The sequence below is a fragment of the Rhagoletis pomonella genome, unplaced genomic scaffold, assembly GCF_013731165.1.
Source record: "Rhagoletis pomonella isolate Grant_MI unplaced genomic scaffold, Rhpom_1.0 Rhpom_scaffold_00013, whole genome shotgun sequence".
Classification (NCBI taxonomy): Eukaryota; Metazoa; Arthropoda; class Insecta; order Diptera; family Tephritidae; genus Rhagoletis; species Rhagoletis pomonella.
Window position 1 is genome coordinate 1,940,128 of NW_023458567.1, and position 14,105 is coordinate 1,954,232.

The 14,105-nt window shown below is 35.9% G+C and overlaps 1 protein-coding gene across 1 annotated transcript in view; it reads right to left on the reverse strand.

Moving 5' to 3' along the window:
- Window positions 1-14,105, reverse strand: part of LOC118748456 — a gene marked incomplete in the record, with an annotated part of 159,380 nt that overhangs the window by 81,547 nt on the left and 63,728 nt on the right. The window contains 1 exon segment of the mRNA XM_036482904.1: window positions 3,299-5,067. Within this exon segment, the coding sequence (XP_036338797.1) occupies window positions 3,689-5,067 (1,379 nt within the window).

Here is a 14,105-nt window from a genome sequence, read left to right on the forward strand (position 1 = left end):
GTGCTGCAAAATTATGTATGTATGTGTATGAAAAAGTAAATGACTTTAGACTCAGACACAGCATAGCGATAAACAAACACAAGCACAACTATGTATGTAGATTAGGATATGAGGATATGTGTATGTGTCAGCTCGAGTCTTTCATTATCCTACACACATGACAGACAACCAGCGAGTCAGCCAGCCTGCTGTGAGTGTGTGGCAAGTGAAGTGGTCAGCTGGGCAGCAAGTATGCGCCTCAAAGTATGCTACAATGGCATACACAAAACATGGAGTAGCACGCCGTAGTGCCGGTGTGTTAGTCAGTTCGTCAGTTCGAGGGTCAGAACCACAAAAATATGTCCTCAATGTCGACTGTTGGTTGGGCTGTCGGCTGTCGGCTGTCGCTGGTTCACCTCATTACTGACATAGCAATGGTGGCACTTGAGCCGAACGGTCAACAATGCGAGTCAGCCGAGCGCACTGCTCGTACTCATCCGTACGTATTTACGTACGTAGTTGCCCAATCATTTGACTGAGTTTAACAACTTTCAACGAGTTAGTTTCGGTTTTGGTTTCCATTTCAGTTTCAGTGCCAGTTATTCAATTTAATTTAATTTATGCAAGCAATTTTTTATGTCCATTGCCAGCAATTACATATCACACACACACACACACACACATGCCATGCCACTTGTGTTAATAGTAAACACATGGCTTTTTAATTAAATTAAATGTGGCAAGTTTAGTCACTGCTAACTGCCGACTGCTGATTGGTGACTGGGGTGGCGGCATGTGTATGTGCATGTGTGAGTATTGCATTGCCAACTATTTACATACATATCTCCAATATTGCTGCCCATTGTCTGTGGCACATCATTCGAAATAAATACTGCTTATATTTTCATAAACAATTACCGCTATCTCTCATTGCCTGCCTAATTTGCAATTTTCGGTGAATTTATAAAAATTTTGCATTTATCGAATATTCAGTTAGCAGTCGTTTTCGCATTGTTTGTTAATTAGGAAATTGTTATTAAATTTTTAGGGAGGAAATATGCAATTTGTGCAGCAAATTAAAATAAAATCAATAGATAAATTTATATGTATGTATGTCTGTGTATGCGATAATGCAAATAATATTAACAGCTATGCAAATCGTTTTCATGCTAACGTAAATTTTTAATAACTTCAGTCGAAATTTCGGGGGGAAAATACTACAATTTTAAGGAGCTTGTTTTTTTAATAAAAAATATTTGCAAACGCGTAGAGCCGTTTCCTCAACGAGGTTTAAAAATTTATCTCCAAACACATTTAAAAAATTTTTTATGATGGGAATATTGACAGTGAGTTACTGGCACCAAAATATTTCTTTCGGGCTCGTTCGCCAGAAGTTTTTCAATGACAATTTCCAAGGCTGGAAATGGAACACTATACTGAAGTCGACTCAAGCAGTTATGGCTTGTGAACACAAATTGTAACGCAGTAGGTAAAAATTTTTTTCGTAGATTTAAAATTTAAAATGAAAAAAAAAATTACTTTAAAAAAATTAAAGAATTTATGAATCTAGCTTAAAATAAGATGCTTTTAATAAGAAAAATTTTAATTGAAAAATTGGAAATTACAGCAAAAAAATTTCAATTTTATAAATTTTATATTTTAGTTTTTGTTTGTTGTCAGAGGTGTAAAAAAGGAAGCTAATATTAACTCAAGTTTAACTCAAAAGTATAATTAAATTTTTGGCACGGAAATTTTTAAAGGGATTAGGAGTGTCGAATTTTGGCTTTAAAAAAAATAAGATTTTAATTTAAGTTATTCAATTTTTGATTTGTTATATTAAGAATAAAAAAGAGATATCTTAAATGGCAAAAATTTGCCGTCAAAAATATGCTAAGAAATAAATTTTAACATTTAGGGGATTCACCAGGCGCGTTTAGCGTCGTAGCATCTTAAGTCTAAAAATTTGTCTATGTAGATAAATAATTCTTCACATACAGTATCGGTCATATCAAGTGCACCACATCTTAAAGTTACATTGTTTGACACATATGTATGTTTATTTATTTATCTTTAAGAATTTTCGGTTAAAATACAGTTCATTCTTTAATAAAACCCACATCACCCAAGTTTAAAACTTTGTAGAAAACTAAAAAAATTCGATAAATTTTCATCCAAATTTCAACAGTTTTTCTATAATTTTTTTTTGTGTATACAGTTTTATAGCCCATTCAATTTGTGTAGTAATGTGCAAGTTTAACATGACTAAAATTACCGTTAATTTTTTAGATTTTTTTTTTTGCCAAAAGTGAAAGAAAAAAATTTTGTTTATTGGTTATATAGCAAATGCGACAAAAAAAAAAACACTACTGCTAAAAAATTTGCGCTGATATGACCGATATTGTGTATAAAATTTTAAATTACGAAGTATTTTAATTTAGAATATCTAGCGTTTTATACCAGAACACATTATGAAAATGATAAAAGTAAATTTAGAAAATTTTGTGTTAATGTTTTTATAAAAATGTATAAGTAAAGAAATTTAGATGGGACTTATTTTTATTACACTTTTGCATTGGCAACTTTTTAAGGAAGTTAAAAATTTTTAGGTTATTTTTTTTTTTAATTTTTTTATATAAAAACAGTTCTTTTTAGTATATTTTTTTTTAATTTCTAAAAGTTGTAAAGTTTATGTCTAGAAATGTCAAATTCATATCCGTTAAGGGGAAGTATCAAGAAAGGATTAAAAGCAAAACTCGAATTTCGGAAATAAGATTGATAGTTTTGGTGATTAATTAAATAAAAAGTTTGTGTTTGGCTTTTGTTTCGGGAGAGAAATTTTTACCAATTATATTCTGTTTTCCTATCGAAATATTATCCGCACAATTGAAAAAGCCAAGGCGGCTAGTTGGAAACGTGCGCGCTGGTGTGTATGCTGAAGATTTGACTTACTTAAAATGATAAATTTAAGATAAATGTAAATGATTAAAATTTTTCGGGGGTAAACTAAAAATGCGAGCTTTGGAAAAAAAAAAAAAAATATTCATTCACTCCACAAACTCTAATTCAGTCACATTTAGCTAAAATCTTAAAGCGTAGTTAATTATTTTACATTAATTTCTAACATCCACAATAAATTATTTGCCTTCCCCGCGCCCCATTTGGGTCACTACTACTAGGCAATACTTCGTGGTGTGGGTGTTTTCTGAATGCTGCAGCCATATGAAGACCACTGCGTCAACCTTTCGCACTTATATCCTAATTTATTTTCTAACTCATCACCACCCACCCGCACTAGCACCGCCCAACCCCCTTGACTTACGCTTTTATTGAGTCTGGTAATTGTTAAATGGAGTGTCCACTCTCTGAGCTTAGTACAAAAAACCGCCGCACCGCCCGCTGCACCGCATTCCACTCACACGCGTATCACATCGCCTGGTGTCGACTTCGGCTTGGTTGGCAGCTCGCCAAGGCTGCCCGTCGGCGAGTCGCGCTCCTCGTTGTCACTGTCTAAGCCGGCGATCAGTGTGCTCGTGCCCGCCGTCACCGTCGCCGTGGAAGTGCCCGTTGTTGCTGTGACCTCATCAACCCCACCAATGCCGTCGTCCAGCATAGTGGCTGCATCTACCGCCGCATATGCCGCTGCCGCCGCCGCGTCATCACTAGACTTGTCGCTCAGCAGCAGGCTGAATGGTCACCGCAACGATTCGCGTCACATAAAGACGTCCCGGCCGCCACCGCCAATCATGCCGCCCGCCTTTCGCGGCGTCGTTGGCACGCCGTGTGGACAATGCGTCGCTGTGCTGGCGTTTGATGTAGTCACGCCTGCAGCCGCCGCTGCATTCATAGCCTTCGATTCGTCTTCGAAGGTGACCATTTTCTCACGCGGCTTCATCAGTATCTGCATTTGCTGTGGCGGCGGCGGAGGCTGTCCAGTACAAATGAGAGTCTGCGGCGGCCCCAGCTGCAATCCGTGCGGTAGACCACCGCCCATTCCCATGCCGCCGCCGTGCTGTATGGTGGGTGAGTAGCGCCGCGGTGGGGGCAGTGCCAGGTCGCCGACACCCGACAAATTGAACTCGCTTATGCTGCGCGGCACAAAATACTCCATGTGATGTTCAGGTATGCCGGTGGAGCGGCGTATGGGCGTGTTGCGCTGGAAAGCTGAGACCGCTGAACGCCGCGGTAGTGAGCTATACTGCGTGAGCGTATGCGCCGGCCCGAAGAACATTGTCTGATGATGCCCCAGTGTGTTGCCACCGAAGCCACCGAGTGGTTGTTGTACGTTCGAGTTGGCATTGCCGCCGCCACCAGCGCCGAAAGCAAGCAGCTCAGCAGCCGGTCGTTGTCAAGATGATTTCGGCGTAACCGCCACCGAGACGAGTGCAACATCCTCGACCTGCGGCATCACGTGGTCCTGCACGCTGAACTTGCGCAGCCACATAACAATCTCCGTCTGTATGAGGCTGAAGCACATGGCCACCACCGCCATGCCGACAAGTATGTACGCGGAAGCAAGATATAGTGTGAGATTGCCGGTGGGCGCCAGCTCGCCGAAGCCGATGGTGCCCAGCGACGTGAAGCAGAAGTAGAGCGCCTCCAAAACGCTCCAGTTTTGCAGCTTGTGGAAGAGCAGCGCGCCCGAGGTGACATAGCAGACCAGCACCATGACGCAAATGGATATGGGCACGCTGGGGCCGTGAGCCGAGGAATGAGCGCCCATAGACATGGAGCCGCTGTGATGATATGCGGACTTCGGTAGTCCGTAGTGGTGCGCAGTGGCAGGGTGGAGTTTCCCGCTGCCATGATGGTAATTTTTATTCGCGCTCTTGCCGCTGTCGTTTGATGGTAATTTGCCATTGCCGCTGCCGGAGCCGCCGTTCCCGCTGCCGCCACTGCCGTTGTTGCCGCCACCACTTCCGCTGCTGACAGCGCTTTTGGAGCGCGCTTTGCGGAAAAGGCAGCGCATGCCGGCGGAGAGGCCCTCGCCCATGGCGGATAGGTAGAGCAGGACGATGGGTATGCCGAAGAGCGCGTAGATGAGAGCGGCAATGCGGCCCCATTGAGAGCGCGGCGAGATGCCGCCGTAACCTGAAAATAGAGTAAGAAAATTATAACAAGAAAATTAGTAAATTTAAAAAATCAGGTTTTTTAGCTTCATTTCATTTCCCTATTTTTATTCAGAAATCGCTACTAGCCCTCGCTACCACTTCATTAGTAGCCAGTTTGCGCACACAAATTTTGTAATAACTAGCCGACCAACCTAAAAGTATGCAATTGTGTGCTAAAAAGTAGGCAACATGGTGTACAAATGTCAGTGGTTATTGTGGCATGTCTCTGTGGTGCACTACAAATGCGCAGAGGTACAAGCGTGTGCGCGTAATTGAAATAATATTTGAGTGTGGCCAAAAGGAAATAGTGCCTAAAAGTATGCAACATTAGATTTTACTTGTGGTATATTATTTCACTGGCATTTCGCAACTATGAACTTCTCAAGCACTTTATCAACTTTTTTTTTTGGAAATGAGCACATTTTTTGGTCAAAATATTTGTGGCACACATTTTTTTTAAGATTTTTTTTTTTTGTAAATTTTTGTGTAAAAGTAATTTTTCAATTTATATCTTAGAATACGAATAAAACTAAAATATCAAATCACAAACAAAGACATACACTTTTGAAGAAACCAAAGCCTTTGGGAAGGCAGGAGTTTTTAGCGGGTTCTACAAAGAGTCACAGCCCCTTTGCAGGACAAACCCTTTGTGGGAAAATATTGGGACACTTTCTTTTTTATGATTTTTGAAATAATTTTAGGAAAAGTTTTTTGGCATAAATTGACGGTTCAAGTCATGATAAAAATATAGTAAGGTAGAACTGCTGAAAGGCACATTTAAAATTTTGAACAATTAAATTTGGTTTGTTTTTGTTTTGAACAATTTAATTTTTTTATTTTAAATTTTATATGATTTAAAATGCTGGCAAACTTCAAAAAAAATCATGACCGACCAATTAAGAGAACGGTTCTACCTTAATATGCTTTTATCATGGTTTAAGTATAAAAAATATTGTCAGATAAAATTTTTGAGACATATTTTCCGAAAAAGAGGGAAAAACATATGTACATAGAATAATTTTTGTAAAAGCACAGATTAGGAAAAATGGAGTAAATATATTTTCAAACAAATTTAGTTCATTGAAATATTTCTGAATGGGCTTTGGGAGTTTATACAAAGTTTTGGAGGATTGTTCATGTAGAAATCATTTTTGGACAGATTTTTTAGGTAATTTTTGTGAGGAAATTACCGGAATTTTTATGCTGGAATACTAACAGCCAGAAATATATTAAAACACAAAATAAGGACTTAAAAGAAACCAAGATTTTGAATAACAGAATTTAGCAAAAAAAATTCAACAAATTGAGTTTTTTTGAGTGAATTCTTTTGAAGAGGAAGAAAGTGTTGCAAAGACATTTCATTGGTAGTAAGAGATCTTTTTGGAGAAGTTTTTGTGATTTTTTTTTCAGACAATTATTTTTTGTTTTTTTTTGTACAAAAATATGTTTACTCGAATTTTCAAACAGTCTTTCAGTGGCTTCCAATTTGCGGTCGGACACATGCCAGCCGCTGTTGTCTGTTTCGCTTCGCAAATGCAACAAACATAACAGCGTCGTAGTGTACGCACGTAATTTATGAAAATATACATACATATAAAACCGTAAATTGTTGTAGAATATCCTTTTGGGCTTCCACAAGCTGCAGCACCATTTCCGACAGCGAATCTGCCACTTAAGCAACTGTTACTAAATACCATACTTTGCCGTAATTTAGCCACCGGGGCCATACGCCATGAACACAGACAATAATAACTTAGTGTATGAGTTGCATACATGTGTCGCCGCATACGCTTCTAGTTCAGTATGTATGTATATACATAAGTCTATAGAAATAAATTTGGTCAGCGGGGTGTATTTTGCTGGGATTTAACGTCGGTCAACTGTTGCAAAGTTACGCCAATGTCGTTACGGCAAAGTTGACTAGTAAGTGTTAAGCTCATATGGCATTTATGAGTGTGTGTTAGTTAGTATAAGCTCTCACATATGTAATGATGACACTTAAGCGTAGCTCAGAAACACACACACACGCACACTTATATGCATTCTACATGACACTACCGACACGTGCGCCTCGAGGCTATGACCACACGTTCCACTACATCCGCACCCTTCATTAGTTGCTATGCTAATACTTAATTAAACATATCAACATGCGTGCAAATGGCTATACATACACACGTAAATATGTACATTCATAAGTGTGATTGTGGGTATGAGATGAGCTTTTAGTTTGCACGTACGCCACCACCGACTGATGCCTCTACCCGTACGCTACTCCATTGTCATGCATGTCTGCATGTGGCGTGTCAAATGGAGGCAGCTTTTTAACTAAATTAGCTCTAAATACCGAAAATGTTGGTGAAATGGAATTCTAGGAAAATTCTATTGCTGAGCATGTCTCATTGAACTTAGTTTGAGTGCGCAAATGTGGAGAATTTCAACGAGTTTTATGTTTTGAACTTGACTTTTACTATAAAATTTGGCATTATTTGTGTACATTTGTATGTTGTCCCGAATATATTGAGCCAGCGATGGCCACAGCAATACTAAAACATTGACATAAGTGTGTGTGTGTGTCAAGCGTGCAAGGAGCGAGAGCGTTAGCGTTGGTGTGAAAATACGAAGGCCACATTGAACAATGTGCATGCATGAGCTGCACAGCATCAAATGAAAATTATAGAGTTTAATTAAATAAACCAGAAGTTAAAAGCGACGTCGTTGAAATTTTTTTTCCACTTGATTTTTCGTTACAATTTTTCTTTGAGACAATTTAAATCAGTTAAACATCCCGAAAATTCTTAACACGGTCTTTGTTTCTAACATTAACATGTTTTTTTTTTTTTTGAAGCTTGGCCACGATAGTTAATGCAAATTATTGTCAGTTTTCATGGTAACTAACGCTTTATTAAAAAAAAAGTATGTCCCAATAATTTTTCCCAAATTTTTTTAGCGTACGCAATAGCTCGCCATTCGCTTTTCGCATGATTTGAAAAGAAAAATGTGAACAACGACCTAAGTTAAGAAAATGTGCTAGCTATGTGTATCCCTCTTCCAATAAATGTTCAATATTTTTAACGCAACGTCCTTTTAAATATTTTTTTTCCGGTTTTCAAAAATATTTTTAGTTTGTTTCTTTCGCTTTTCAAACGTGTGTAGGTATTTTTATATAAACTCACTGTTTACTGCAGAGGTAAGTTGTAAATAACGGTATCCCAAAATATATATGTAATTGCCCAAAATGTCAGATAAACAATATTTTCTAAGCTACAGCACTGTCGCAAAAAAGATTTCCCAAAATTTTTTTGATTATTATTAGATTGTCCCAACAGTATGATTGTGGGTAAATATTTATAACAACAGTACATAAGTGTTTAGAAAATATAGAAAGCCTAGAAAATCTTCTGCCAAAACATAATACTGTACCAAAATATGTATAATACTGTACTTAAGTAAGATTATCAAAGCTATATCGTGGTCCCAAACATTTTGTCCTAATATTTTTTTCTGGCAAAAGGTGTGTGTACTACCTAAGAAAAATTTCGTGTTTATATAGGATAAAAAGTTAAAAAAATATCCCTGTCCCAAAATATTATACTGTACCCAAGGTATAACTATTTAAGATGTAAGTGTTAAAAGGTTCATAACAGTCCAAAAATGGTGTCCCAATTTTTCCTCCTTTCATAAAATGTCCCAAAAGTATATTTTCTTCTTCAGCAGAAATTACATTACCACCTCAAAAAGACACCCAAAGCTGAAACGAATATACATATGTACCTTCTGTTTAAAAAAAAAATACATGCTCAGTCCTTACTACATATTTCAGCCTCATTTTTCCGACAGGATCGCTTATCTACATTCATAAAGAGGAAAGTATAAACAAAAACTTTTTGTCTAAGTGCTTGAGCAAATAAGTGTAGAAATAAAATGAATTGTCTCTTTAGCAAGTCAGTTGAAAGAGTAATTTTCGGCATGAAAAGAATGATCACAAACACAACCACATGTGGACAAAAAATATTTTGCCACACACACACAATGCACACACGAACACACACACACACTCGCAAGCTTTAAAAGTGTATACATTTCGCCAGTCGGCCGCAAAGAAACTACTATTTTATACACTTTTTTATCACTTCTGCTGTCATTTGCTGTAAAGCATGAAAAAATAGTATGTATTTCGTATGTTGGCATGCAATTTGTTGTTGTTGTTGTTGTTGTTGTTGCCACATTATTTGTGTAGTGGCTATTGTAATTTGAATTGCTACGCTTGTTATGTGTGTTTTTATAGTCTTGATAGTCTGTCTGTCCTTCCAATTTAGGCGGCTAACAATTTTTGTGCCACAAAAAACACAAATGGCAAAACAACAACAGGCACCAAACTAGCAGCAGAGAAGTCAAATTCGTTTAAATAAAAACCAAAACTGCACTGAACACAAAAAAAAAATAATTTTACGACACTCACCGCTGTGCTACTCATTCATTCATTACAGCTGCTCGTATCTCTGATTTCAACAGTCTGTTTTGCAAGTATGCACATAAATATATATGTATGTACCCAGTGGGAAAATCTAAGGTATAGTAATCGAAAAATAATCAGTAAAATAACCATAACTCTTTTCACATTCGAAAACGCATTTTTAGCCCCACGGCGATGTCCTAAGAAAAGTGGTGCCTTCAATTTTGCATTAGCTAGTATCGAGAAATGAGTGTGATTTAATATGAAATTGTTGAAACTTTTTGGATACATTAGAATGCTGATTACACAATTGACAGTAATAGAATCGAGAACTCATTGGAAATACATAACACTATTTTATCACGCATGTACTACTTTTCCGACTGGGTAAGCGTGCACAAACACAAACACAAGTACACATCCATGCATAAGTACTCTTACATATGCAACTGTGTGTATCATATATCAGCTGTAGCATCCCTTTTGCTTGAATTTCGGCAAATTGTGTGCTTTTTGTGTTGGATTGTTGTTGTTGTTTTCTCATTGTTGTTAGTTTGTCAGTTTTAATGTGGAAACTTTTATAATTGAGTAAAAATTTCTGTGCGTCCACAAGTTATACAAATATGCGGGCGTGTATACGCATATACATATGTACATACGAGTATGTACTCACAGATGTGACGTTTGTGCATTTCTAGGTTACACCTACAACTTTTTGGTGAGATAAGGGATATAGATATTGCACTGAAGTTTTGTATGTACATATGTATGTGTATCCACAAATATAAATACAAGCACACCTACATACGTATGAGTGGCTAAGGAGACCTTCTTGGGTGCATAGCCCAGTGAATCATTTAAGAGTAAACGCTGTGTTTGAGTTTGAAGAAAAAAAATCTATGATAAAATTGTTAATACAGTTTTTTCTGAATGAGTTGCAAAATAAACGAAAAAATTAGATGATGGTAGCAACAAAGCTAAGTTTTGCAAAATAAATGATTCTTGTTTTATAATACAAATTATGAACTTTTGGGAAAAACATATTAGGGACAAAGTGGATATATTTTTTCTCCAAAATTTGGAAAAGATAAAGAAGTTAGCTCGTGAAATTTAAAAATTTTTGGGAAAATTTTGGGACACTCTTTTGGGAGAGAATTTTCAACCTTAGGTAATAATTTGAAACACATTGCAGTTTTTATTAATTTTTTTTTTTAAGTAGATGTGTTATTGTTTCTATAATTGCATACCAGAAAAATGCATGCACGTTTGCCTGAAATTAAAAGCTGAGTTTTGTACAAAAAAAAAATATTTTAATAATATGTAGAAATGTAGATGTAATTTTGGGACAAAAATTTTCTGGTCAAATAACAAATTTTCCCTAAAATTTTTATTGTTTGGATTTGAGGAAATAAAGATGTAAAATGATGAAATTTAAAGTGAAAAATGTAACAAATATTTCTTAGACAAAATTTTTTAGTGCATTTTTGGTAGAAAAACCTTTATGGAACACATGTCTTAGGGCAGATCATTTTTAAACTCAACTTGAAAATTTTGAATTGCATTAAAATTAAACTTGAAATTCGATAGAAAATTTTATTCTCAATTTTGGGACAGATCAAAAACATTAACATGGGTTGAAAAAATAATGAAACCCTAAGGTTGGGCTGTTTTAAAAAGCGAGTTTGGAGGATATAAAGATGTCCACAAAATAATTTATTTATTGGGACAGTTCGTTCATAGAAATCGTTTAGTTAACGCCCTTTCACAGATTGAAGGGCAGGGAAAATGTTCTAGAAAAGCAATGTGGTACAAAAATTTAAAAGATTGGTTAAATTTTAATGCAGCTTTACCAAAGAAGCTTTCTAAAAGAAACTCTTTTTTTTGAATAGATTTTAATTTTTTGGTGGTAAACTTTTTAACATTCTAGTTTTTAAGTTTTTAAATGCTAAACGCTCCAAAAATAGATCTCCCAAAAATTAATCACAGAGGTTTGGTAAAGCTGAACAATTTTTCGCCATTATCAAAAATAATTTATTTTCAACTGACTCAGCGTCTTAGTTACAGTGACATGTTTATTACTTCACTGGGTTGGCGGCCTTCAACTACATAGTCATGTACATACACGTAAACGTAAAATTCATAGAGAAATAAAATTTTCCAACTAAGTTCATATCAATGCAAATATTTGACCAAAAATGAGCGGCGATTTGGGTGTAAGTGACAGCAAACATATGTAAAATAGAGGACAAAAGGATCTAAAAAAAAACTGTGATAACTAAGAAGGGCTTGCGATAGTGTCGCAAGGCAGGGACAAACTTATATACTCCGGCATGTGTGCGGGCGTTGTGTGTAACATTTGGCCACAAGTCTTTAAATGGAAAATCCACAATTTACGAGAATTTGTTTTTGACGCCTCCTTTTTGCCGAACCACACAATCATTCATGTGTTTGGTACATACATATACTTAAACAAAAGAAGGGAAAAACGAAATTTTGTGTCAATTACAGTTCGAAAAAAAAAATTAGAAACCATGCATAGTTAAATATTGCCAACACAAAGGGGCAATAATAATTTTGAAAACTTTGGCGTTAAAGTTTTATGTGTAGGACGCTTGGTTTGTGCTTTTTTTGTTTGAGAGAGCAGTTAGGGTTTGCTATATTTGGCAGTAATTTGCAATAAAAAACGAGCGAAATTAACTTGGCGACAAAAAACAAACTCGAGTATGTTGGACAAAGTGGCATTACGAAGGTTGAGTACTGAAAATTGGAAAGGGTTCATGGAGAGGATGTGAAAAAAAAAATGTGAAGAACAATACCTTTTGTTTTCAATTCAATGAAATGTATCACTCACAATGCTTTGAATGCTTTGCATCAATTCAAGTGTCTTCTGAAGAGGCCCTTTGTGTGTATAAAAATTATTTAGATATTTTTAACGGATATTTGTGTGTATGTACATATGTGATTATCACGCACGTTGGGCAGGGGAGATTTAATGATCGTAATGATGAGTTGTTAGAAGTGCGAGCTTCTATTGCACCACCAATGCCCAAGGTTAGTACTTCAGAAAAAAAAATAAAAATGTGTCCCAAAAATGTTAGTCCCAAAATTTTTTCTAATTTGTTTGTCGCGCTAATAATAATTGTCACACTGAATGCCCGTCTGCCAAAAACACAAATTACCTTTTTTGCACATTTTTTCACATCACTGCATTTGTGTAAAGAAATTCAGTTCTCAACAGGTAAATATACAAATTCTGGGTCCTATATACTTTGCGTAAGTTTTAGGCGCTAATTTTTTAATGAAAAATAGTACCTATTACATACTCAATTTTCAAATTCACATAATTTCACAGAAAATATTCTGACCCAAATAAATGTGTCCCAATTTATTTTACAAAACATTATGCCAATGAAGAAAGTGACTATAGCAAAAAATATACACATTTTTTGTCTCAAAAAGTTTGTGGCCAGAAATTACATATATGTCCCAAAAATATTTTTAATTTTAATTTTGTATGCTAATTTTTGTGTAAATTTTTGGTAAGCTTGTACTCAAACTATATTTATTTTTCACACAAAAACTCTGTCCCAATTTAACACTTTTTGAAAAAAGCTCTCTAAAATAATTGGGTTAAAAATTAGTGACCCAAAAAATGTATGTCCTACAACTAATTCACACTTAATATATTTTTGTAGAATTTTTGTGTACGGTACATTCTCAAACCCAAAATTTTGTAACACAAATATCTAGTCTAAAAAACTCACTTGTTTTTGTCAGAATACCTTTTATAGCGCATTTATTTTCGCTATGTATGTCCCAAAAATAATAACTTTGAATACTATTATTATTTTTTTTTTTTTTTGTTAGCAAACTTCAAAAATGTTTTTCTAAAGCTGCTCCAAAATTAAAAACCCGTTATTACACTACTTAAAGCTTTTATTAATTTAGCTATTTCTCTTCAAGCGCAACTACAAATGTGTGCAGAGGAATCAAGTGCAAAGGCATGGCAAAGGCAAATTAACTAAAAACTAAATGTTAACCAAATAAAGAAGGCAGAACCGTTAGCTAAGTGCCATAAAAGCTTAAATAACTAATTAGTTTTAGTTTGCGTATCTAAAATTGGTTCGTGGTGAGACATAAACTCAATTACGAGAAGCCGCACGATGGATTTCTCTCATTTGTAAATTGAAATATGGAAAACTGTAAGGCCGCACATACGTATATTGAAGCATAGAAAATTTTAAGAGTAGGCTGAAAAAAATATTAGAAAGATTCATTAACATTACACAGCCTCTCACACACACATACATACAGCACGTTTTCGAGGACGGATGGTGGGTGTCTTGAAAAGCAAGCAAACGATTGCTCATACGACGTAGAGCACAGGATTTGATGAACGTTTCATGTACATATGTAAGTATTTGTATGTACGTACATACATATGTGAGTGTACATAGTTAAGGTGTCGGTTGAAAAAACAAACACAAAAAAACAACCTTTCTTTTGTGTGCGTAAGGCAAAACCGAATTTGTCTAGACCAAGTGAAAGATATGTGCCACAAA